The sequence below is a fragment of the Ciconia boyciana genome, chromosome 8 (genome assembly GCF_034638445.1).
Source record: "Ciconia boyciana chromosome 8, ASM3463844v1, whole genome shotgun sequence".
NCBI classification, from domain to species: domain Eukaryota; kingdom Metazoa; phylum Chordata; class Aves; order Ciconiiformes; family Ciconiidae; genus Ciconia; species Ciconia boyciana.
In genome coordinates, this window is record NC_132941.1 from 16700768 (window position 1) to 16726552 (window position 25785).

The 25785-nt window shown below is 36.9% G+C and overlaps 1 protein-coding gene across 5 annotated transcripts in view; it reads right to left on the reverse strand.

Annotated features, from left to right (window-relative positions):
- Positions 1-427: 427 nt before the first annotated feature.
- Positions 428-25785, reverse strand: part of SLTM (SAFB like transcription modulator) — a 28167-nt gene continuing 2809 nt past the window's right edge. Inside the window, exons 3-21 of one of the 5 annotated variants that reach the window (XM_072871607.1) lie at positions 17703-17776; positions 17225-17410; positions 16736-16783; positions 15693-15720; positions 13863-14331; positions 13256-13305; positions 11121-11239; positions 9310-9459; positions 9110-9219; positions 8942-9021; positions 8429-8520; positions 8050-8213; positions 6807-6981; positions 6066-6190; positions 4738-4908; positions 3544-3858; positions 2945-3095; positions 1975-2132; positions 428-1609 (exon numbers count right to left, since the gene is read on the reverse strand). In XM_072871607.1, coding sequence (XP_072727708.1) covers positions 1501-1609; positions 1975-2132; positions 2945-3095; positions 3544-3858; positions 4738-4908; positions 6066-6190; positions 6807-6981; positions 8050-8213; positions 8429-8520; positions 8942-9021; positions 9110-9219; positions 9310-9459; positions 11121-11239; positions 13256-13305; positions 13863-14331; positions 15693-15720; positions 16736-16783; positions 17225-17410; positions 17703-17776 — 2774 coding nt within the window. In that variant the 3' untranslated portion in view covers positions 428-1500. Of the gene's footprint in view, positions 1610-1974; positions 2133-2944; positions 3096-3543; positions 3859-4737; positions 4909-6065; positions 6191-6806; positions 6982-8049; positions 8214-8428; positions 8521-8860; positions 9022-9109; positions 9220-9309; positions 9460-11120; positions 11240-13255; positions 13306-13862; positions 14332-15692; positions 15721-16735; positions 16784-17224; positions 17411-17702; positions 17777-25785 lie in introns of all 5 variants that reach the window. The other 4 variants (XM_072871604.1, XM_072871605.1, XM_072871606.1 and 1 more) reach the window with 4 other exon arrangements.

Consider the following 25785-nt stretch of genomic DNA (forward strand, 5'->3'; position numbering starts at 1 on the left):
TTGTGAATATTCACAAAGGATTAGTTATAGAAAATGCTGTTCTACCACGTTTTTCCCTCTTCCTATCTTTCCTGAAATTCTCCTTACTCAAAAACAATTTAGTTTAACTTGTTTTCTGCTACTTAATTCCTCTGGAACACTGCAGATACTTAGCAGTTCTTCCACACAGCAAACAGACTGTAACTGAGGGTGGCAAAGATCCATGTGCAACATCACCATGTTCTTACTGGCTCCTGCCTTAAAATTCTTAACTTAAAGAATGATTTAAAAGACTATCTGGATCAGTAAACTTCCAGCTCTTATTCAAATACTACTTTACAAGCTCTTATGTTCTGTTAGCAAGGTCCTCTGTTAATTTATGTAACTATATAATTTGGTAAAGCGGTGTAGTGGATTAGATTTGCCCTTTTTTTTTCTTGCTGAACAAAAGTGTTATAACTATATACTTATGCTGACTGGGTGATAGATGAGTCTTGTACTGACTACCTAACACTTCTGATTGGGCCTGGTCAAGAAAGATTTAACATAGGCCATTCAATGTTAAACAAAAGGTTTAAAAAGATGCATCCCTTTTGCTTGAGACTGAGTTGTAGGTGTACCTGAACAAGACTGCATATATGGGATTCCCCAAACACTATAAGTGGAGTTCACTTGTGATAGTCTGGTTTAAAATAAGCTGTATCAAAGTTCTGCCACAGCTTTGCTGTATGTGAAGAGCAAACTGCATGAAGTTACTTCTTTGGGCCTCCCATGAGTGTTCCTGTATTTTTGGTACTAATCTTTCTTGTGCTATCAAGGGTTCTTCTAGATTTTTCAATTCAATAATAGTGAAGGAGACAAAGAAGCTTTAGGTGGAAGCTAGTGGCACTCATGTTTTGATTTGTTATACCAACATGTCTGTTTAATTCTGTCTTCCTTCCCCAAAGACTAACTTTCAAAGACTTAGTAGAAGCTATACAGAATATGAAGGTTTATTTCAAAAGAATACATTTGCAAGAATACACATAAATGCACTCAATGTAACAGTACCTTCTGCAAAAATAGGTTACATAATACCCAGTAATGAAAGAACAATCTTATTTCTCTACAAATTAGAAAGCAGAGATAATAGCCTGGACAACCTTCAAAATGGAGGTTATAGTTGTGTATGTTGTGATAAGTAGCTAACTTTAAAGCATGACACCACAGAGCTAATGTTGGTAAATCAAACTACTAGCACACAGCTGCAAACTATTCTTTTATACAGGATTAACAAATATTTTGGTTCCAATTTGTTTTTACACAGCTCTAGTGCCTCAGGGAAAATGCTTATCAAAGATACACAAAACCTATCCAAAATTACAACGTAACTATTAAAATGCCTCCAAAATTGAGAGGAAAGTAATCATGTTAAATTAAAAAAATTTAACCAGGACTTCCAGACAAGATTTCCTGTTTTTAATCAGAGAAAGTTTACAAGAGATTTCAATAAGTTATCTTGAAACCAAGCAGCTGTAGATCTTAGAATCTTCGTGGAGGTCCACCTTTAAATGGCTTAAATCCTGAGCCACTTCCCCTCTGCATGGAATTGCCTGTGATCTGTACAACTCTATTAATTGGTGAAGAGTTACTGGAAACAAAGGTTTTAAAAAAGTGTTAAGTTATAGTAAGTATCTAAACTCTTGGTGTACAGGTAAGAACATTGTTACATCTCATATCACTTAACTGTTAAACTGTCTCAAAAGAGACTTGAAACCATGCAAGAAAAGAGATGTTGCAAGAAGTCACTTGCTTCCGTGCAGCTGAACAATACTGCCACTAGCAATACAACCATTGTGGAGCCATGTGCTGGCATGGAAAGATGGGTTTGCATGTTGTGCAGCAGCAACCCGTCCACAGAAAGTAATGCTGCTTGCACTGAGACTATTATACTTCCTAAGCATAACCAAAGTTTTGAGAGCTCAGTAGGGAATTGAGAAGGAGTAGTTTTTGTACCTTGTATGTGGAGACATCATGCCACCTCCTCCACGGCCATCTCCCATTCTCCTTGTGTCATGATACCCACTTCCTTGAGAACTAGGTCCATGCCATTCTTTTCTTGGTCCAGTTTCACGACTATGGCGTTCAACAACATGTCTGTCCTCATTATAGTGCTAGTAAGAAAGTGATAGTCATTTTCAGAATGAAAGGCATATTTCCTTATCAACAGGAAACGAGCTTCTCAAGAAAGTTAAGCTTAGAGCTTATATATATATAAAAATATACACAAGTCAAGCATCTTTTAAGATTTCAGTCCACAGGCAGCCAACCCATGCTTGCAAGAGTCCTGTTAAAAAATAACTCTAGATAACAAAAAGAAACTAGAAAAAGTTCATGGAACTTCACTCCCTGCATACCCACACAGCAATGACGACTGTGTGGGTATGCAGGGAGTGAAGTTCCATGAACTCATACTTTACTCCCAATTCTGCCCTGATCTCATATAGTCACTAACAAGCATGTTCCATATAGCTACAGAAAGAGAAACACTTTTTTTTTTAAAAATGCTTCAGGATCTAGTAGCATGGAGCAGTTTAGCCTGTAAAGACAAGTCTTACAGAAGGTTTTTCTCTCAGTAGCACATTACAGATTACAATGACAAACTGCACTGGAAATAGCAGGCAGTGGAAGGTTAAGACCCTGAAAACATAGGATGACAACAAATTCTTAAAAGCCTTATCAGCAACTCATTCAGGTATTGTGCTGATCTACCTGAAAGATGCTAGATATAAAAAGAATTGGGTATATTTTCTGCAATTTATTGGCTTATTAAAAAACCCAAAGAACCACCTTTAAAATAAAGTAACTTGAGAATAGCCAGAATGCTTCCTAATGATTTATATGATGCTATATGGTCATTTTTCCAGCATGATTTGCATTTTCCAGTCTCTCAACTCATGCACACAAACACAAGAAGATGACTCACTTGTCCTCCACCTCTTTCTCCCATCACACCTCGTTCTCCTTCCCTGCTTCCATACCCAGAAGCACTGCTACGGCTACCAGGAGGTGCACCTCTCACATGTCCAGACACTTCTCTTCCTGATCGATCTGGCCTCTCGCCTCTGTAAAAATTGCTTTTATCAAAATTTTGGTTTCAGTATAATAGAACTGGTACCAAATCATAGCACACGTAGACTTCAAAGATTCCTTTCTGTTTTTCAGGTTCCTAGCAACTTGCAGTTAGCTTCTTAGAAACATTCTTTTAGATCTGTGTGGCACTCTAAATAATTAAAGCTTACATGTTATTTGTTTACATCTGCATTCTTGCACAAAAGCCTCCTTAACTATATGTTGCTACACGTGATTAAGAATACACTGCTGGGAGTCAGCATCAAGTTTACAGGTGAGGTTTAGCATATGTGACAATCAACACAATATTTTTCTAATGCTTTTGGAAAGTAACTTTGCTATTCTTTAGGAGGGGGTCTGTTTACATATGAATTCTTGAGGAACTGCTACTATGAATAAATTCTACAAGAATTCAGTACCTTCACTAGTTTGTTGATTAGCCAGCAAATTTACCTGCCATCCCGTTTGTCTGTGCTTATGCTTCCCTCGCTCTTCCAATTTGTTTGCCTAGGTGGATTTGAACCAGTCTCTCTTGGATGTCGACCATGTGGTATTTCAGGTCTGTCATGAATTATCACTGTTCTTCTTTCGTCTCTGTCTCCTCGCACTTCTCGTCTGTCTGTATCTCGAAGTTCACTTCTTGGTTGTGGTGGTTCATTTCTTCTGGACTCACTGAAGTTCTTAGGGTATCTCTCAAACCCTGGCTCTTCTCTTCGTGCTGTCGGGCGAGTCTTTTTTGCTTCACCTTGATTTACAAAACGTTCTCGCCTACGTTGTTAAAGTAGGAAAAAGTCATTTGCTTGTCTCCCATTTTCCCATTTCTCTGCACATGTAAGCACATGCGTGAGTATAGAAAAATATATTCATCTTTGTATTACATGTTTATTACCGTGTATGTGGTATACATCTCAAAGATCCTTCCCACCCCAAATTACATTTATTTCTACAATCGTCATTTTGAGCTTGAGTTCCTACAGCCAGTTTAACATTTCTTTATGCATTTATCTGTTCATGTTTTGGTCAGTATATTTTAAGCAATTGTAGGGCTTCCTTTTTGCCTAGTATGAAGCAGAGGGAATGCCAGATTTCTGGAGTCAGCTAGAAAATATAATTCTAATTCACTGCAGCACAGAAGTCCAGAAGCTACAATTATGTGGTCTTAACTTTATAACTGGTTATTGGATATGTTTAATGGAAACATGAATTTGGATCTGGAACCAGCATTAACTGCACAGTTGCAAGGATCCTGACGGATGTGACTCATTTAAGTAATGCTCTTAACTCCCATTAAATCAGTTGCTTTTAGCCTTACTTCTTAAGGAGGTAAGCTACCAAGTAGAACAGGTCTAATCCATTAGAACCCACTTATGACTAGATGTGAAAGAGGAATAATCACAAAAATTATTTCAAAACATCACCTAAAAGAGACCACCAGGCAGCTAATTTAAAGTCCTCAGAGAAAAGCAGACTAGATTCCATGATATAAACAGCCAGTCCTGAAGACACAAGAAGTTTTGGGACACTACTGCAATTCTATTGCATCAGAACTGTATAAAGCCTTTAGCACCATTTTAAATTTTGAACAGTTAAGAGTGAAATACACAGAGATGTTGGCAGGCAACTACCTGCCCTATTGTCTAAACTTACCTATCAAAAGAAGATGATGGAACAGAAGAACCTTCTGGATATCGTCCCCGTTCTCTGTGATCAAAATCATTAAACCTGTTCTGCTGGCGACTGTAATCTGAACCATGACTAAAACGTGCATCTGTATCAAGAGCCATCTTCTTATTCTCATTCCAGTAAGGATCATCTCTCCTTTAAGGAAATCAAATGAACCCTCATCAGTTACATGTATCCAAATCAAGGCCTAATATGCAGGAAATTGTCAAGAGTCAGTTGCCCATTTTAAAGATGCTCATTTGACCTTTGGAAAGCTGCTAACAAAGGTAGACTCTCTAAACAGTAGTGAACAAAATCATTTAAGGAAAAAAGAAAAAAAAAACCAAAACACCCCTCTGTTTGCAGGCCAAATTAAAGAGACAAAGTATCAATACAATATGTAATAAAATCTAAGCAACAGTATACTTTGTTGGGCAGTTTAAAAAACAAAACCAAACCAAACCCCAACAAAAACACCACTGTAGCAAAATTTTGCCTTGAAAATAGCTGTCTAGGAAAAAAAAAAGTTGCCGTCTAGGAAAAAAAAAAAAAACAAAACACAACAAACCTACACAAACCCAAAAACAAGCCACCCACAAATCAGAACAGCTTTCTCAGGAAAGAATAGTGTGGGAAACACCACAGCCTTGCTCACTAGAAACATTCACGTACAGAGTCTCTATGATAAGAATGTGCGATACTAAAGGATATAATCAGTAGCCTTGAAAAATGAAGCTGTCTTTATTCCTCTGGTGAAAAATATTAGCGTTCTGCTGCTGTTCTACCATGATGACTTACACTTACCTTCCATTGTACCACTGATAGGTCAATTTTATGGCTAAGGTCTTAGTCCTATTCTTATAATCAAATAAAGATTAAAGCCAGTTCAATTCATGTGGTTCAAACAGCAAATCATAGATGTAATCAGCTTCAATCAAAATTAAAAGCCATCACATGGACTTCCTGAACCATCCATTTACCAGAAATGTCAATTCTTAACAAAGTAGAAGCTAGAAATTTCAACCATTAAGGCAGAACAGCAGCTTTTCTCAGCAAATGCTCTGCATTGCATTATGCTCTTTTCGTACAATAAGAATGAACAGGATGCTTCTCTTATTTCAAAACTCTCTCCTACAGATAAGGTATGTTTCATGCTTGGCATAAACTGATGTCAAAAACAAACAAATACGAAAAATCCAGTTCTTCTGTGGAGACTTGTTTCAGGTACAAATGCATTTTCAAGTCTGACACAAGGCTGGTAGCTGTTTCTTTTTACTAAGCACTGTAAAACAATGGTTTGAGAATTAGATTACCTGTGATCTACATCACGTGGACGTTTCAAAGAATTCCTCTTTTCCTGTTCATAACGAAGTTGCTGCTGTTGTCGACGAAGTTCCTCCCTTTCACGAGCAATACGCTCTGCTTCTTTTCGACGTTCCTACCATGAAAGGGAAGGGTGAATAAATACAACAAACAAAATAGCTCTTTATTAGAGCTATTAGACCTATAGAACAGTTAGCAAGTATACAGAATTAATACTTGATAGTTTTCTATTAAAGGCTATCTGATACAATTAATTCTTGGAGAGCAGCTAAGATTAAAGAGCATAAGGGATACTTCTCTAAAAAAGTAGACAAGAGATCTGGAGAAGCTATTGGCTGTTAGATAGAAATATCTCCAGGTAATTTCTTGTATTGCTACTGTATTTGTTGCCTAGAAACGCATCCATTAAGTTTGCCATGACATTCTCTATGAAAAATCTAGCAAAATTATGGAAGACTAGCATGGACAATATGATCTGCTGTACTTCAGTTTTAGAGACACACATACATAGCCGCTGCATAAATGAGTAGCAAGAATTTGCCATGAAATTACTCACAAGTCAAGCAAACAAGATAAAGATTACTGTTGTTGTACATTGTGGATTATGTAATGTTTGGTTGGTTCTTTTATGGCCTAGGTGAAAGGGTGAAAAGAAAAATTCACCACAAGTGCAAATTGGGTTATACACCAAAATGATACTGCACTACAGTCCAAAATATAAATATGCACACCTGTTCAATACGAACACGCTCTCTTTCCAAACGCTCCCGTTCCATCCTTTCCCTCTCTAGTTTTTGCCTTTCAATTTCTAATCGTTCCCTTTCTCTCTGCAAGCATTCTTCTCGTTCATGCATTATTCGTATGCGTTCTCTCTCACGACGCTCCCTCTCAGCAATTTCTCTTCGCCTAAAGAAAAAAAATTAAAAAAGAGGTAGCAAACTCATCTGAAAATTTTTCTCATTCAAAACTAACACCACCTTAGGCATAGACATAAAAAACCCCTATTTTGAGAGTAAGCTCTTGACAGAAGTCCTGGTATTGGAAGTCTACTCCTTTTAGCCTCAAGTAGCCAAACTGCTTTTAGCATATTCTACAGAGCCATTTAAGCAGACAACAGATACTAGTAAAAGTTATAACCAGAATCATCATTCTTGATGTATTTTATGCTGGATTCGTATTTCTACGTTGTCATCTTGCAGATAATAACAACAGCTTAACAAAGAATAGGATTTGGATCTTAAAAATACCTGCTATTTTAGCTCTTGCGTTCTTCAAGTTAACAAAAAAATGTACTTATTGTTTTCTGTCCAAAAATAAGACAGAATGACATGACCACTCTGACTTGCACAGGTTAGGTATATTTGTCAACAGCTTCATTTTGCTTTTTTCTTCCCACCTCCTATAGTACAGCTTACAAGAAGCAGGAAAGGCATTTTCTCCTTTAAGCTTTATGCTTGCTGGGAATTCCTTTCTTTAGGGAAATCCAGCTAACAACACAAGGCATTTAACTATCCTTTGCAAACTTTTGGTGGTATGAAAAGAGCAAAGTAGAACAGTGTAGCCATTTCGTCCTTTTATTTAAAAGGACAAGATTGTATTATGCTTGATTTGTCATTTAGATATACAACAGTTCTCTGTCTAAAACCAACCAAACAAAAACCCCTCAAACACTATTTATGGCCACATCTCCTAGTCAACTTCTCCTCTTTTCAAAAAGAAAACTGGCATGCAGTAACACTTATGAGATACATCCCCCCTATAACAAACACTAAGTTATGTGTGCACATATACGGCTATTAGTTTAAACAAAAATTTTGGAGTCTATTAATTCATATAGAGATACTGTTAGGTAGAGTCCCAGACTTTAACATCTGAGTAAAAGGCTTGACAGAATGCATTCTAATTAGATTTCTAAATACAGTATCTGATCAATTAATGTATAAAATAGCCTTTAGCAAAAAGTTGAATTACTACCTTCGGAGTTCAACAGCTCGTCGTATTCTTTCCAATCGAACCATGTGTTCTCGCAATCTCTGTTCCTTCATCTTTTCAAAAGGCAAGATATCCTTTCTACCCCTGTATTCCCTGAATTTCACTTTATCTTGAATAATACGCTCTTTGTTCCTCAATATCTGTGGCTATAGATAGAGATTACAATGGTTATTTCAGAAGTCTCATTCATTTAGGGAGATTTCTGGATGCTATCTTCAAGTATCATTAACTATCCCAAAGCATACGAAGCTTCTATCTAAGCTTAACAGTTTGTAATAGTTTATTGGCTGTTCAGTGAAAATATCAACTGTAAGGTAGTATCAAATTAGATAAGGATTGCATCAAATCTACAGATACTTACTTTATCAAACCTTCCCCTTCTAACTGTCCTAGTGTGGCCTTGGTCTCCTTTTGTTTGGTCTAAAACTACAACTTGACCTGGGCTTTTACCACCTAGTGAAGGGGGGAGAAAAAAAAAAAAAGAAAAGAAAAAAGGTTTAACACACACACACACACATCCCTATTTGCCTATTACAGATTTTCCTTGGTGAAATTTCTGAATCTTTAAATTGAACCATTACTGGTAGGAGAAGCATACCAGCACACATCTGTAATTAAGCAGTAATATAAAATATGGAAGCTTTAACATCAGCTCTAAAGTAATAGAAGTTACTGGACTCTAAAAAAGAACAGGTGTGTTTAATTGTCTGGTTTCTGGTAAGAGCAAGAGCATGCCCCCAAAACAAGTCAGACACACAGATTCAATAGGAGGAAACATGGCTATATTGCATACTTATTCTTTTCTTTTCTTCAGTTTTTTTAGTGGATTCTTGATTAGGGCCACTTGCTCCATTATCACTCTTCTCATCTTTACCTTCTGTTTTCTTGGCTTCTTTACTTTCTTTTTTTTCAGATTTCTCAGATTTCTTTTCTTCTTTTTTGGTTGATGGAGTTCTTGTTAGGAAAGAAACACACAAATGCAATGAGGAAAATTCAACTTAAAGGATTTTCATAACTTCATAAGACACATGAAATTTCTTACTTGCTGGCTTTATCACTTGATGCAGTCTTCTTATCTCCCATGCTTCTACCCGAACCAGATTTCTCATCACTTTCCTTCTTCAACTCCTTTTTGGAGGGATCGCCTTTCACCTATATTTTTTTCCAAAAGCAAATAGGTTAATACAGATTCTTGCATAAGATTGTCTATTTTGGGAAAAGTTTTAATCTTATTAAACCTACTTTTTCAACAGAAATTTGTTGTCCGTGCAGCTCTGTTCGATGAAGGTGTGCAATACATCTAGCCACTTCTGTACTAGAAGACATTGTTACTATGCCGTAACATTTTGCCCCTGGGCTTCGTGCATTTGTGACCACCTTTGCACCAAGCACCTACATAAACAGGTAAAATTTAGATTGGGAGACACATTTCTAGTAATGAAGCGATGGTATTCCAATAATATTTTTACCCTAGTAAAACAAAACCAAACCAAACCATCCCCAAAGAACAACAAAATCCCCACCCCACTAGAAAGACTGACACTCGAAGTTTTCAAAAGCATATAATTCCACAGGAAGTTGCAGCTTTGAGAACTTTATCCCAACTTTCACATCAAGGCACATTAATGCTTACGTCCTGTTTTGACCAGTCACGACCTCATGCACATTATCTAATTGCTTCTTTTGACAGTTACCACCAAAATTGATTCACAGATACACACTGATCTGAATTTGACGGTTCATCTCCAACAGATGAACCCCCACAAAAAGTCAGCTGCCAGTTAATGGCAGCAAGGTATAAGCAGTATTATGCAGTAACTTAATAAGGGAGCCAGTTCTTCAAAGGCATCTAGCAAATGTGTCAATTAAGCAATTTTAGCAACCAGCTCTTTGACACTTGCTTCTTGAGAAAGCATTAAGCTTTGTGTTCCTGCTCCTTGCTAGAATTTCTATAACTACTGGAGCCAGTCTTCTTGATGTAGTCATGCTCTAATGCAACAATTTTATCTTTCTAGCAGCCTGTAATGGTACAGTCATTTAGAAATTAAATATTTCTCAATTAATTTAAAACTGGGAAGCTAAGTAAATACAAGCATCTTTACAGCAAAAAACAGACAAAGAATTGGAAGTTTTAACAAAATATACTCTCAGGTTTCAACACTTCTGAAGACATTAAATAAAATCACCTACTAAATTAATTAGAAAAGTCAGATATCCAATAATCGGTACACATACTTGATATTCACAGTGCTAAGGTTCTAACTAGCTGCCAAGATACAATAATGTCATAACTGCATAGGTTTATACAAACACTATGAATTCACATAGTTATCAGCAACTCCTTTGAGAAAAAGAGAACAACTGCAACAAAAACTGTTTTCAGAAGACTGCTTAGCTTATATGGATTCTGCATTGTTCTACAGAATTTGTATGTTAAATTAAACCAAAATCCAGGAAGATAGACTTAGTTTAAGCAGCCTGTAAAAAAAATTCATTAAGTCATGAAGAGTCCCCAAAAGAACAGACATTAACTGTCACGTTTTTTTACCTATTTTTCCCATTCATAAGCCCTCAGAACACATTTTAAAAACAGTCTCCCAAAGCAGCAGGTTCTATAAAGACTGTAATATTAAATTTCTATAAATTAAATTATTAAATTCTATAAAATTGTAATACACTACAAATTTACCAGTTAGCATATTATCTTACACTCATGGTTAAATACAGTTGCCACAAAAGAACACAGCCATCATTATTTAATTAAAAAAAAAAATTTTTTTAAAGCTAGTCCTGACCAGTCATATTTGTCACATTTCTTTTGCGTCTATCTTACCTCAACAGGAAGAAAAATTTCTTATTAAATTAACATACAGTTCTTCCTGTAAGCATGCACTCTTACTTTAGATGCTGAAAATACTGGGTTTTTTTAGATTACACTGGTTAGACATTTCATCCCAGACTTTTATTTAAATCAAGTATTACTCAATTTCTGTAACTGAATAGAGGGGGAAGAGACACACACAACACACATGGTATCACACCCCATAAAATACCTTTCCATATTTGCCAAAGAGATTTTTCAAGTCGGCAGCTTTTGTGTTGGAAGACAGTCCGCTAACCCACAGGTTTCTAGTTGAACTTCCACTGCTACCACTAACACTGCTTGCACTTCCTGAAACAAGTTTTACAAAACAGCCAAAAAATTAAGGAGACAAAAGGTACCATGAATATTGAACTAAACTGTTGCTGAAAAGAGAAACTTAGCCTGTTACCTTTAAGTAACTGTTTATCAGGTTACCTTTCTTGAAAAGACTTCTATATAAAAAAAATATATATGCCGTAAGATTTCATTAATTTACCCATGTATTGAGACCAACAGCTTGGCTAACTCACACCCAAACAAGAGCTAGAAAAATCATACAATTCTTTGTTAAACACATGCTTTACCCCTCATTTGGGTATGTACATTTAGCTTCAACTTCTGGTTCTTATCAATAACTTCCATCCAAAAAATTTTTTTTAGCACTCAACATTTGTTCTTCATCAGTACGACTTTACGCTACTCACATTACCAAAGAGATGGCAGAAAGGTAAATAGAGGAGGCTTAGTTAATCCTAGCCTCCAGAACAATGTGGTCAATTTCCACAGCTTCTTGAAGTATCTGCCCTCCAACCAGAGCAGCTTTTTAAAAATACTGCTGGACGTAGAACTGGATGCAACCCACCAAAAAGACTTCCCACATACTAAGGAAAATACTCAAGAAAAGCCAGAAAAACATTATGTGCCTTAAACACCAACCCCTCCCCCACCATATTAGCCATTTTTGCAACAACTTAGAACTAAAGAGATTAATGTAATCTTATTCCCAACATCTTTTAGTCTTAAATTATTTAGTTCAGCTTGTTATTGCTTCCTGCTACATGTATGAACTGCTTTTGAGTACATTAAAATGCAGCCAGTCATACAGGCAAGACCAGAACTGGATCTCCAGCTAAACAATTGGAAAATCTGGTGGTATGCAGAGTTTTAAAAGGTAATTTAACCACCTTGAGGAAAAAGGGTAGTTTTCCTTCTTCAATGCATCAAGATGAACTAAGAGCAAAAGGCAACAAATCTCAGTTACTGTTAAACTAGGATTATTCTTGAAAGGCCTAGATATCTTGATAGATAAACCATGACAGGCGTAGAATATTATTAAATATCATTAAGGAGCCACTATACTGGCTTTGGCTATGTATTTTAAGATAGCCTCATGATAGTAACTATTACAGTTATCATATACGCTACATGAAAGCAGATTTGCTGTATCTTCATTTAATTTCACTGTAAGGATGTAACTATCATGAAAAGACATGTATTTACAGAAGACTGAATTACGTCTGTCAAAAATTTCTCCTCAGAAATTCATTTATCAGGTAAAGTTCCGTTCATCCATTAGTGATATACAAGATATTCTGTGACAAAGGTTTTCGGCAGAGAGCTAGTGGGCAAAATAAGGAGACACATGAGCTCATACAAATGCATTTGTTCAACTATGAAGCATCAGTATAGCTGGTGACATTAACGTGCTCTTGAGCTCCACTCTGTGAATTTGTAATCATAATACAAGGTTTTATGGTAACAGACAAACTCCAAGGTAGACAAATTGGTCCAACTTTAATGTACTAAACAGCCACAAGTGCAATTTTGCTAGCTGGCATCTCAGCTGTTATACTTGGTTGAGAGTTCACTTTATTTAAAAACGAGCTAGAATTAAAACCAAGACAAAAAAAATTCATTGGCGTTAAGTACTTGCAATTATTTTTTGCTTGTTCTGTGTACAACGTCAACCCAAACCATTGTATGTAAGTTACAGTAGGCATATCTGAAAATTACACCTTCTCATCAGAACAAAGACTTGGGAAATGTTAAGTGGAATTTGCTCCCAAAAGTGTTTTGAAATAGGAGAATATATTTTTATTGAATCTTTAGAATAAGTATTTTTGATCGTACAAGGAATTTGGCATAAGGAGAAAAAAAAAAGATATATAAACACATACATACAACTAATGACTACTGTACCTCTAGCATAATTTACTACAGATGGAGGAGTTCAATTATATAAGCCATTTTAGTACGTAGCAAGCAAGTTCTCAAACAGGAAAGCATTTAGTTCAAGACATTACTACCCTAATTTGTAATAGTTACCTTTATCATCCTTTGATGTTGTCTTGCTTTCTTTAGATTCCTTAGTAGAGCTAGAGAAGCAAATTAAAAATCAGAAGAAAATTGAAAATACAGAATTTGATAAGTGTTGCATTTTATACTACTAATACTAATAGACAAGTTAACATTTCAAAAAATAAAAAAGGGCTAGACTGTATATTTGAACAAATGATTCCCTTATGGATTCTTGCACTGATTTTCCCCAAGATGCCTGAAGATCTAGATTTTCTGACAACTCTATTCAGTGGATATATGGCAATCTTCTCCAGATTTCAGGACGGGGACTTGACTTCATTTTGTGTTCTTAGAACTGATAGCTGTTCATTACCATCATCACAAGGACATTTAAAAAAATCGTCAATTTGAAAAAAATAAATAAATGCTGACAATTCGACAATGCAATCAGTAGGACATAGTGTCTATACGAAGATCTTGAATTTTAAAAAGTAACTTATGGCGGTCAAAAAAATCTATAGGCAGGAGCATAGGATACTAATTATAAGATTCTTGCTGCTACCCCCTTAATGTAGAGTGATCTTATTGAATGCTGGTACTCAGTATCGTAAAGAACTGACATAGAAAAACAAACCTCTTTGCTTGACCAGAGGCCCCAGTAGAGGAGGGACCTTTCTTCAAAGTATCCTTTTCTTTGTCTCCAGATTCTGCTTTCTTTGAACTTTCTCTGGCTTCCTTCTTGACGGGATCACCCTTCACGCAGTCTTCCTTCTTACCATCTTTATGGTTCTCAGTCATCTCATAGTCCTTGCTTTCCTTCTCCAGGCTCTGTGAAATGGTATCCTGCCCATCCTTTGGCTTACTTGCTTCAGAATCTGTAATTTTCACATTTTTACCTGTTTCTAGGAGGTCATCACCATCAAAATCCAGAGTGATGGCATCTTCAGCCTGGATTGTAACCGATATGTTATCATCCTCAGCTTCTTTCACAGAGGTGTTAGCTTCCATCTCTTCGTGAGCCGTGTGATCAGCCTCAGCTAGGCTTTCTTCTGAAGGAAGAGGTTTAGATACTTCTTGTGTACCATCACCAGAACCTGCTTTATCTAAGAGGATTTAACAGGAATAAATATGGCAAAACAAGAAGTTTAAACAATTTCATATGCATAAGCTAGAATAGGACCTAGAAAATACAAAGCCAGTTATTAGCACTGATGGAAGGTTAGAAAAAAACACAAGGTGTATTAACACAAATATAAATCCTTTACCCAGGATCACTTATTCTTCATGGCAAAACACATTTTCTAGAGACAAATACCAAAACATTAGGAGGGAGAATATGGATCCATCCTGGAGATACCCGTTCTTCATAAGAAGTATCCATTTTCCAGTTTAGGATTTAGCGTTCCAGAAGAAAATAGTTGCTTTGGACGCTCACAGTTTGATTTAATCTGTCTTTGAATCTTCCTGGCTCTAGGACATCTAACCTTCCCAAATCCGAAAGAATTACAGTCTTGGAGAATTTCAGTCAGTCTTCCGTGCTGGTGTTCTCTTTTGCTTTTCCTTTCTAAGCAGTTGTTTGGCAGTCAAGTTAGCTGTACAAGGCTGCTGCAGAAAACGGAGGAGTGAGCTTTAATCCAGAGTTCGTAGCCAAACGGTTCTCAGTCTTCATCCACTGGACAGATTTTCCATCTCAGTCCCACATAGGCATCTCCAACTGTATTCTTGGATTTGTGCAGATGAGGCACTTCAGCCATAGGGTCCCTCGCAAACATGGAGTCTGTAGTTTTATCCTGTAACTTCAGTAATGTGTTTATTCCATCTTGTGTACAGTGATGGTGTTCCATGTCCTTTCTAGTCCACAATACGTAGAATCCTTAAGACTTCTGTCCAGGAAGTCTGTTTGCCCAAATGCATTACATCCTTCTATAGTTTCACTAATGAGCACAGCTTAAAAAAAAGGTAGCCACTCCACAGGTTTCCAAACACTTGTTTTACCATCCTATATACAACTGGTATTTGTAAGTGACAGTAAGCCAAGCATATGATGGTCCATACATTTGTTGGGTGCTCAAGTTCAGTGTAAGGGTGTATCGTTTCACTCAATTAAACATCAGTTACTGCAGTGCAAGTTGGAAGCTTTTGCATCAAGACTTACCGTATATTAAAACCAGAGTCCTTGAATACTATGTTTTTTTCATTAAGAATCATAGTATTACAACTATATTATACATCCACCACAGTAACTGATAAGTACTGTAATCAACTCTTAAGAGTAAAATAACTCTTAGGAGTGAAATAAACCCACTGACTGCAACGATTCCAGGTGCTGAGCTTAATAAGGAGACAACTGATACTTAGTACTGGAGACAAGACTAGTATTAGTAAAGAGATTGAATATGACAAGAGAAAGTCGCCTGCTCTACCAGACTAAAGAGCTCTGAACTCTATTAAACTTTAAACATACCTTTCTCATTTTCTTCATCTTCACCATCCTGCAAGAAAAGGAAGTCAAGACTAAATGTCCCCTACTTTAAAACTTTAAGTGGAACAGTTCATATTTTCCACAGAATTTCTACCGTATGAAGGCAAATTAATGAACTGAAAACTGTTTCCAAAGAAAAGATGATCCAGAAACCAAGCCTGTGCACCTCCCTTGTCAAATCACTGAAAATTTGTACAAAACTTCACTGGTAACTATCTGCAACGCTTGCAGTTTGCAATTGGTTGGAACACGCAGCTATTTTCTCCCCCCACCCCTTAACTCAACAGGACATTTCTGAACTGTCCCATGTCCTGCTAAAGCCTTCCAAATTATTATCACACTGCTGATTATTACTTTCAATGAAATGCAAGCAACCCATCATTAGCTTTAAAAGCTTAGGACAGAAGTCAGAAACTAGGCAGACTTCCTCCACTAAGTATTTTAAAATGAAACTATGATTTTGATAGGTATTTACTTATTTATCATTAACCTTACTGAGCAAGACATGCTGTATGAGATGTGCCTTTTCAGACATCAATTCCATGTAACACAGAATGAATTTCTGAACTTAAAGATGTTACAGACATTAGTATTAACAACAAAAACTCACCAAACCAATCCCAAACAAACAGCACCCCCCTCCCCAACATTCTCCAAAGGCAAATTTCTATGTTAAAACAGGAGTTCTAAACTCCTTTATAGGCTGTATATACTATGTTAGCATTTGGCATAGCCCTCTGAAGTGTTTTTAAGAGAGTTTGAAACATATTCCTTGCTAAGTCTATGCACTGAATACTCCCAAATTGTAGACAGGAATTTGCATTTAAATAGGACACCTTATTTGGAAATCACAATTATCTGCATTATAAAAAATATGAATGAAAGCTTTCCATACTGTTTACCTTTACTGTATTACATCATCTGACTCTCTAAGATGCATGCTGGAACAAAAAGCCAGTCTAAAGTTATATTTTTCAGCTAAATAGGCATGAAAATCAGCTTAACAGAACTGATTTGGAACTTACATGGACAGTTGGAAAAGTGTAATCTTCTATGTCTTGACCTTCATTTTCCTATGAGAACATAAAAGGGACTTGCTCAGCAAACTATTAAGACGACAAACATTCAGAGAGTCCAGAGATTCAGCTAACTCAGAAACATTTTAGTTAAGTGGATACACACTCAATGAGGTGAACATCAATGAGCAGTTCTCATGACTTGGATCTTTCAGTTCAGTGTTCAGATTATGTATGTCACTACTAGTACCAGGGGAAAGGACCACTCGGGAACTCTGTATGGACTGTGGCAGAATTTTAGCAACCAATGCCACCTTTGTTTCAGGACTATTCAAACACAAGTCAAGGAGAACAGAAAGAAAAAAGTATCGAATTATCTTTTAGAGATAAGCAAGCAAGACAAACTGAAAAACTAGTTCTGACTTCCTAGTAATATAGGCACACTAAGAAAAATGTATATTTTGCTGATAAAAATGCATGTAAAATACAACAAAGTACCTGACTTTCAGAATCCTTTTCTGCATCTTCTGTTGTCTCTGCTGGCTCCAGGTCGTGGTATCTTTTCTTTTCTGCAGACAGTAATTCTTTAGAATTCAAGTTCTCATCTTCAACAGATTCTTTAAAGTCCTTTAATTCATCATTTCCATCTTGATCACTTGCATCTTGAGTCTCCAATTCACTTTCCTTTTGGTGTGAACAACAAATATTTGGCATAACTAAGGGTATTAGCTATGTTCTGAAAAATTCACTGCTAGAATCACTGTTTCTGCAAAATACTGCATCACATCCATAATGAAAATTCATAGCATGTTTAAAAAACCCACACCTTCACACCCTTAGGCATCACAGCTGTGAACACAGTAAAAACAATGCTACAAATTTCCACATAAATTATTGCAAAGAAAATGGAAGCTTTTTTTGGTAAATAAAGCCAAACACTGAACTTAAATATAATCTGGGAAAAAAATTCACATACTTTTATTACCTTGACAAAGGAATCATCTTCAACAGAAGCATCACCAGTTAATTCATCAGCTTCCTGCTTTTTACCTGAAACAACAGGATATGGTAATGACTACAGCTGCTACGTAGAACAGACCTTCTTTCAATACTGATTATGTGTTGGGCCTTAGTTTATTATTCTCTATATGCTCTAGTTTATCTGACCTCTTCACTGTAATATAACCCTCCCAAAATTGAGTATTTTTAAGGAGGAGAAAAAATGTCAGCTGAGTGAGCATGAACAATCAATGCTGTTGCACAAACAAGCAGTTACATCCAAGTTAGGGATTTTAATACCGATCCTTCTACCTTGAGTGATATGAGAATTCAGGAGAACATTAAAGTGTACATTTCTAGAATTACTGGAGTTAACTAGACTTTATGACTTAAGACTTTGGAGAGGCCTTACTTTATAGGATAATTAGCATCACTGAGCAATTTAGGTTAGAAAGGACCTCTACAGGTCATCTAGTCCACCCAACCTCCTGCTCAAAAGTAAAGCTAAGTTCCAAGTACGATTGGATTGCTCAGGGTTTTATCTAGCTGTGTTTTTGGGTATCCACAAGTATGGCAATTGCATAGCCTCTCCAAGCCACCTTTTTCAGTGCTTTTCATCACCAGAGGGAACAGTCAGCAGAAGAATTGAGTCAGGTTGGGTTTTCTACATATTCTTTACTGTACTAAGGACGTTCCATTGAAGAATTCTGTTCTTCCAGCACATGCACACTTTTCTCTAATAAAGATGGCTCTGTGGAGATGACGACTAGACACAGTTCCCTTTGGAACCGATTGCACTTCCTTAATCTTCTGCAAAAAACAGACCAAAGAACACTAGATGTAAGTATCTCCACACAAACACACCCTTTGTAGAGCATTCTGTCTCTCTGATTCATTCTATCAAAGATTAGCCTATGCGATGGTTTTCAGTAGCTCAAGGTACAAAAGCAGTTCTGTTAGGAAGTGGCTTTACTACCTCCTACTGAAACTCAGTGTCAATTCAAGATGCAAATGAGATGGCAGTCATGATCAGCACTTAATGCTTTATTTTTTGACATCACATCTTCCCTCATCCCTTCATTCTCTAATGAATGGCTAAACTAATTCTATAGATATTCAAAGGCAATAAAAAAAGAAAAACATAAGCCAAAGTTTGATATAGTATGGATATTTCTGCTACCCAAACCAGTCAATTTTTGTCAGCAATTAATTTCCATAGTCTTTCATATGCAGTCCTTAAATTGCATTTCAAAGCTGGAAACTGCTCAACTACAGGGCAAGAAGAGAGAGACTACTGTTTTGGTTTTACTTAGATTCCAGTTGGTTTTACTTATTTCGCTGAAAGGCAGCACTCTGACAGTACTCCTATATACAGCATATTGTTGTTTTGAGTTCAGATGCACACTAGCCTCCAGGAAAGACACATGGCAGAATTTACTTCTACAATTGCAAAACATGACATCTAAACATTCAGATATAAATGCATAAAGAGATCTTGACACTGATTTTACTTCATTTAAAACGAACAAAACATTCCTGTTTTATACTTGTAATGCAAAAGATTTGTGAGATTTTGGTGCAAAAAGCCAGCAGCACCGGTATACTTAGGGAAGCTAGCCTTCCTCAGAAAGAGGAGTGCATTCACACTAGAAAGGACAGTTTTTGATATGCATCACAGCTGATGCCTGAAAGCAAGACTAACCCAAATTTTGTATTACTATTTTAGCACTCTGATAGAATCTACAGCCACAGATATTTTCAATATAAATAAAAAGCAGTGAGACACAGCAAGGATTTCTACACACTCAACTGTTTTCTGTTCTTCCCTTCTCACATTTCAGTTCTTTAGTTTGTTAAACCTGAAAGTCCAACTTTTTCCTGCATCCCCTATCCAGCTAAGCATACACAGAGACAGGCAAACACGCACAGCAGATGCTAAACATATTTAGCAACTATCTAGCATGTACTATCATGAAAGCTATTTAAATTCACTCATTTTGCCTGAGGAAATCTGGCAGGTGAACTAGAACCGAGACTCTACAAGGAATAGAAAAAAAAAAAATTCACAAAGCTACCTCAAGTTAGTCCCATTGTTCTGCAATGGCAGCCAGAGAACTATATTGTATTGACATGTCCTCATCAAGAGGAAGTTATACCTTTCAGTAATGAAGCTGTCCGTATCTTTTGTTTGCTGCTAGAGAGGAATATGTGTTTTCATTAGCCTTTCTTTAGTCTGTCTGTTTTTCTTTGCAATAAGTCCCATCTACTCAGAGTACTCCAAGGCATAAGGAGACCTGAACAATGACCTTCACTTTTCAGCTTCAAAGTGGCAGGAAGTTTGCGTTCCCTGTCAGTTCTGCGTTTCAGGTTACTTTGATCTGGTTAGTCATATTGCTCAAAAGTGGCACTTCAAGGTTCTGATATAGATAGTTTTCAGATGTTGGTACAGTAACTTGCCAAAAAGCCAGCGTCCACAAAAATTCAAACCTTTTCCACACTGATAGTCATCCACAATGGGCTACTGAAAGGCTCACTTGGCTCATAATTTCATGTAACTATAGTCAGAATGCAAAAAACACCTTTCAAAAACTGACTGTTTCTGGGAACTTATTCAAGACCGATATCACTTCGAGGAAAATAACTGGGATTAAAAGGTATGTTAACAATTACAGTCAGAACAGCTGGACCTTCTGCAGACAACAGGCATAGTAGGTCTCAAGTCATACAAGTTGTCAACACATGATAAAACTTATGTACAGCTTTATCCATGCAGTGGCTATTGAAAATGTCAGTGGCGTAATCAGCACTCACCACAAATCTGGGTGCCTAACAACACAAATAGTGATTTACCTTGAAATTATGGCACTCCTTTATAAGCCATGCTCAATCCCTTTTCTGGCAATGACAATTGCTACACACCATAGAATTGCAACAGACTATTTACATAGAAAATTAATATTCTCCTTATAAGTAAGTAGAAGATTTAGAACATATTTAAAATCTTGGTTTAACATTATGCAGGTTTAGCTTTCATCTCATTTACAAGCCTTACAGTAGCCTAAGCTTGTTCTACCTATTCATGGTCCTCTACATGAGAAATTCAGGCTACCTGAGTGTATACAAAACTATAGAAAAGTGTATTTCAGACAAGTCTTAAACAAATTAGGCATCCGCATCTCATGCGGAAGTAGAGTATCATGCTCATCATAAAATTCTGGAAGAATTACTGTTTGCATTTCTTCTGGTTTTCCTTCTGAAACCCCCAACAGGGTTCTGTCATACTTGATGCTAAAGATTCATCAAAAACACGGGACAGGAGGCAAAAAGGAGGAAGGGGAAAGAAAATCTTTACAATGCACTAAACTCTTTATAGTGTCATTTAGTTAAGAGGTCTGCTGCAATTTGAATAGTATCATTTAATGTATGTACTATCAGTAGTACCCCATGCAATGCTACAGGTTTGGGGAAGAGTGGCTGGAAAGCTGCCTGGCAGAAAAGGACCTGGGAGTGTTGGTCAACAGCTGCCTGAACATGAGGCAGCAGTGTGCCCAGGTGGCCAAGAAAGCCAATGGCATCCTGGCTTGTATCAGAAATAGCGTGGCCAGCAGGACTAGGGAAGTGATCGTGCCCCTGTACTCGGCACTGGTGAGGCCACACCTCAAATATTGTGTTCAGTTTTGGGCCCCTCACTACAAGAGAGACATGGAGGTGCTGGAGCGTGTCCAGAGAAGGGCAACGAAGCTGGTGAAGGGTCTAGAGCAGAAGTCTTATGAGGAGCGGCTGAGGGAACTGGGGTTGTTTAGCCTGGAGAAAAGGAGGCTCAGGGGAGACCTTATTGCTCTCTACAACTACCTGAAAGGAGGTTGTAGAGAGGTGTGTGTCAGTCTCTTCTCCCAGGTAACAAGCAATAGGACGAGAGGAAATGGCCTCAAGTTGCGCCAGGGGAGGTTTAGATTGGATATTAGGAAAAAATTATTTACTGAAAGGGTGGTCAAGCATTGGAACAGGCTGCCCAGAGACATGGTGGATTCACCATCCCTGGAGGAGTTCAAAAAACATGTAGACGTGGCACTTCAGGACACAGTTTAGTAGGCATGGAGGTGTTGGGTTGATGGTTGGACTAGATGATCTTAGAGGTCTTTTCCAACCTTAATAATTCTATGATACCACAGTATTAACAAAAGTAAATTATCCTGTTACATTTCTGTAGTCTTAAATGGTATCATAGGGTAACAAGAATATTTAAGTCTTCTATAGTGTCTGCAGGATGCTGCTCTTAGCCATTCATGGTTTTTAGAAAGGATGCACTTTGCGAAGTCAGATACTCTCTAGAGAATCACCAACTTGTTCATAAGATTTGCCATCATTTGTAATGATATAATTAAACATTCACAACACTTTCTAGTGCAGCTCATTAGAGATATCAGTCACCCCACATCACTTAATGAAATTACCTAGGAAGTATTTGGCAAGATTACTTCTTCCTATCTGAGGGCACATGGAAGCCTTACCTACAATTTGTTGTACACCATTTATATCTCACTTCAATAAGGCATGATATATCATAACTTAAATGATGAAAACAACTTTCCAATATTGGAACCACCTATGCAAAACGTTTCTAATGTTCGCGCTGCATGTTATTTTTCAAATGTTGATTATAACTTACAATAGCTTAAATTTCTATCATCAATACTGAGTTCAGGTATTTTAGCTTAATAATTCCCTCCCTGCAGAGAAAGATTCTTTTCTGTACATCATCTAACTCATTAACATGCAAGAAGAAAGTCTAGTTTAAAAGGAATGTTCTCTTTACAAATAATTTACATACATCTTTCCTCAAAAGAGGAGAGTGTATTCACATCCTTATAATGTACTCTATCTTGAGTAAAACACTGGAGAAGGAGCAGGGCCTCAACAGTTGGTTTAATCTTGACAGAAACACTTAGAAGTTTGCAGGAATATATACAGTGATTGAACACCACCGGTCAGATACCTAGAAATAATAATAAATTAACAAACCTACTTTGTGAGTCAATTAAGACAGACATGCCTTGTAACATTAAGAGGCCTATTTAGCTGTGCAACAGCACCATGCGCAAGGGCAGTCCCCTGCCTCCGAACATTTGGAGAACTCACTTTTCAATCTTTACTAGTTTATTCAGCAACTGCAAAGCAAATCAACAGAACCAGTCACTGAGAAGTGACAAAGAAGCTACCTGCTTGCCTTAAAAAAATAAAAGAATTTTTAAAAGCAGGTCAACAAAGCTCAGGAAGAAGACTGACTTAGAAAATTTATTCTGAAAAAAAATTATTTAGAAAAAATTGAAAACTCAGGTTATTCAAGATTAAAATCAAGGCATTTAACTAGTACGCCACAGATCATGTCATGTATGTAACACGGCCATAGGACACCTATTTTCAGTGCAGTTGAGAATCCCTATCTTTCTCCAGTGATGATTCACTGGGCAGGAAAACTCTGATCTACCTCTGGACAAGCTTGCTGCACAGCACAGTGTTTCAGAAATCAAATCACAGAACTATAGTAATGGATGTTAACAACTCAGAAGAAGAAATAATGAACTGACAGTTTGTTAAAATAGTTATTTTAATATTCCTGAAGGAAAGATGACAGATTATTTGACAGATTATTTCCCCCACTCCACTCTCCTTTTGAAGGCCAACAGTGTACAACTTAGGTGGTTTTGGTTTTTTTTTTAAGTAACTAAACAGTTTTAATAAAGAAGTCAAAATTATTTGGGCAATAGCATAAGTCAGCAACTGTCAGTTGTCCGCATTTGATCTAAGAAACACTATTGCCTAATTGGAAATTCAGTTGGAAACTAGAGGCGTACTAAAAACACAAAGTAATAGGTGTCTAACTGGCCTTAGAAACTTGAAGACCAGCAAATAAACATCTTTGCTCACATTAATACTCTGAGGTTAAAATTGATTAGTCTAAAATCCGTTCTTTGTCCACACTAACTCCAAAACTTGGCAGAAAAATAACTTTCAATCACCAAGTTATGATGTATCAATATGTTACAATATTTTTGACTGCAGGTACTTCAAAGGAATGTTCACATCAGAAACATTTGAAAAATATTTCATACTAGCTGTAAAGTAACTTCCTCTAGATACCTGAATAAGCAGCAGAATGTTCAGGATTGAAGAGAACAGCTTTTTCCAAAAACTGTCATCTTTTTACAAAAAGACAAATTTGTCCATAGCTACTAAACTCCAGGGTGCAGAGGCACAGCTGAGGCAATTAAAGATGGAGCACTTGGTATTTGTTCCATCTTTAAACTTGAATTGGCAAAACCAACCGATCTCACCTGTACAGATCTCTGATTAGCTGTTCTGCAGTTCTTCTTTACCCCCAAATATTTAATTAGATTAGCTTCTGGAAAAAGTGTTAGATTTTTACTAACTTTGCATACAGGATTGATCAAGGATTCTTGCTGGATTACAGAATCCTTCTGCAAGCATTCTTTAAGTCGTGATGCAAAATCCTCCAATTATACACTTTCCCGATGAAGATCCACATGGCTCCCTCTATGTTATCTTAATTTTGGGCAAGTCAGTAAATGCCCTATTTTAAATATGACTCCTTTTTCATACAATATCTTATGCTGCAGAACTTGATATGGGACACTGGCAAGCTTCTGTCTGTTTTAAGAGAGAAAGAAGGTCTACATTCAAACCAGTTTAGTCCAGGCCTTATTCTTCTACTCATAGCATTTTACAGGTGTTTCTTCCCTATGTCATAGCAAGTTGGCTTTGTCATCGTCAAAATCGTCATCATCATCGTCATGTCATCATCACATCACATCAAAATGTCATAATTGTCAAAAGCTTGTCACAGTTCAGTAAAAAACTGCAGTATATACTCAGTTGATAAATCAATTTATCAGGCCATTACAAAATCCTGTTCTACGAAAGTAAGTCCCACTCTTAGCCTCATTCCTATTGTTCTCCATTTTTGTCAACATACACACACACAAAAGCAACAAGAGGGAAAACAAATATATCACTCACACACACACACTATTCCCCCTCCAATTCAGCCTGCATCAATATTCCAGATCAAGTTTTTCTAACAGACAGCGCTAGGTACCTCAGTTCTTCCGCAGACCTTAAGAATTGCAGTAAAACTGGCTACAAAAGACATTCAGACCTAAAACCGATAGCAATCTGACATAGTTCATGATTTTTCAGAAGGGAAGCCTCCTTCCTCCCTCCCATTCACCTCTCTCTGACTGCTGTGAGGAGGTTTATCCATTACTCCCACTCCCTGGCCTTTTCTGAGGCTATATTTTCTTCGTAAACAAATATCTAATATTCCTACCCTCCTTTTGTACAGCAATAATAGCATGGGAAAAGAAATACTATAGGACTAGTAGCGCTGTTAATTTTACCGCTGGACAGCAGTAAAATAATTAAAGACCGATTAGTATTAGCCTGAAGCCATGGGGCAGGGGGGAAGTGAGCATTAGCAAAAGGCCTAGAGCAATCTGTTGGCAAAACCAGTAAAGGAGGCAACACTACTTATAGTGAAGAGCATATACAAGCACAAGGATGATCAAGATAGTTAATTTTAAACAAAAATTCAGTCCTAGTTAATTCAGTTGATGGGCATGCATCTCCCACATGCCTTTGAAAGTTTCCTAGGGACACATTAGGGAATGGATTTTTGAAGGGCTACATTTCCAAGTTTTGAGGGATACTTTCTGGTTACTAGTAACATATTTCAGCAGAAAGCACCAGAGAGAGAGATAACATCAGAATCAGCAGTTAACACATACAAGGAATAGTTAAAAAGAAAGAATATATTCTTTCTTACAATTAGAAGTAAACCAGTCACATCAAAATTTGTACATACAAATTTTGTCTTTGATGTTCCCTAGACAAATCAGTAAGTTTTTCTTGTTCCACACTTGAAGATTAATTAATACAGCATGAACCTCTCATACTTTTGGCACAAAATTTGCTTTTAAAACTTTTGTAATCCAAAAAGTAATGAGGAAAAACTCTTGAGCTTGCAAAGGGAGTAGATAAGA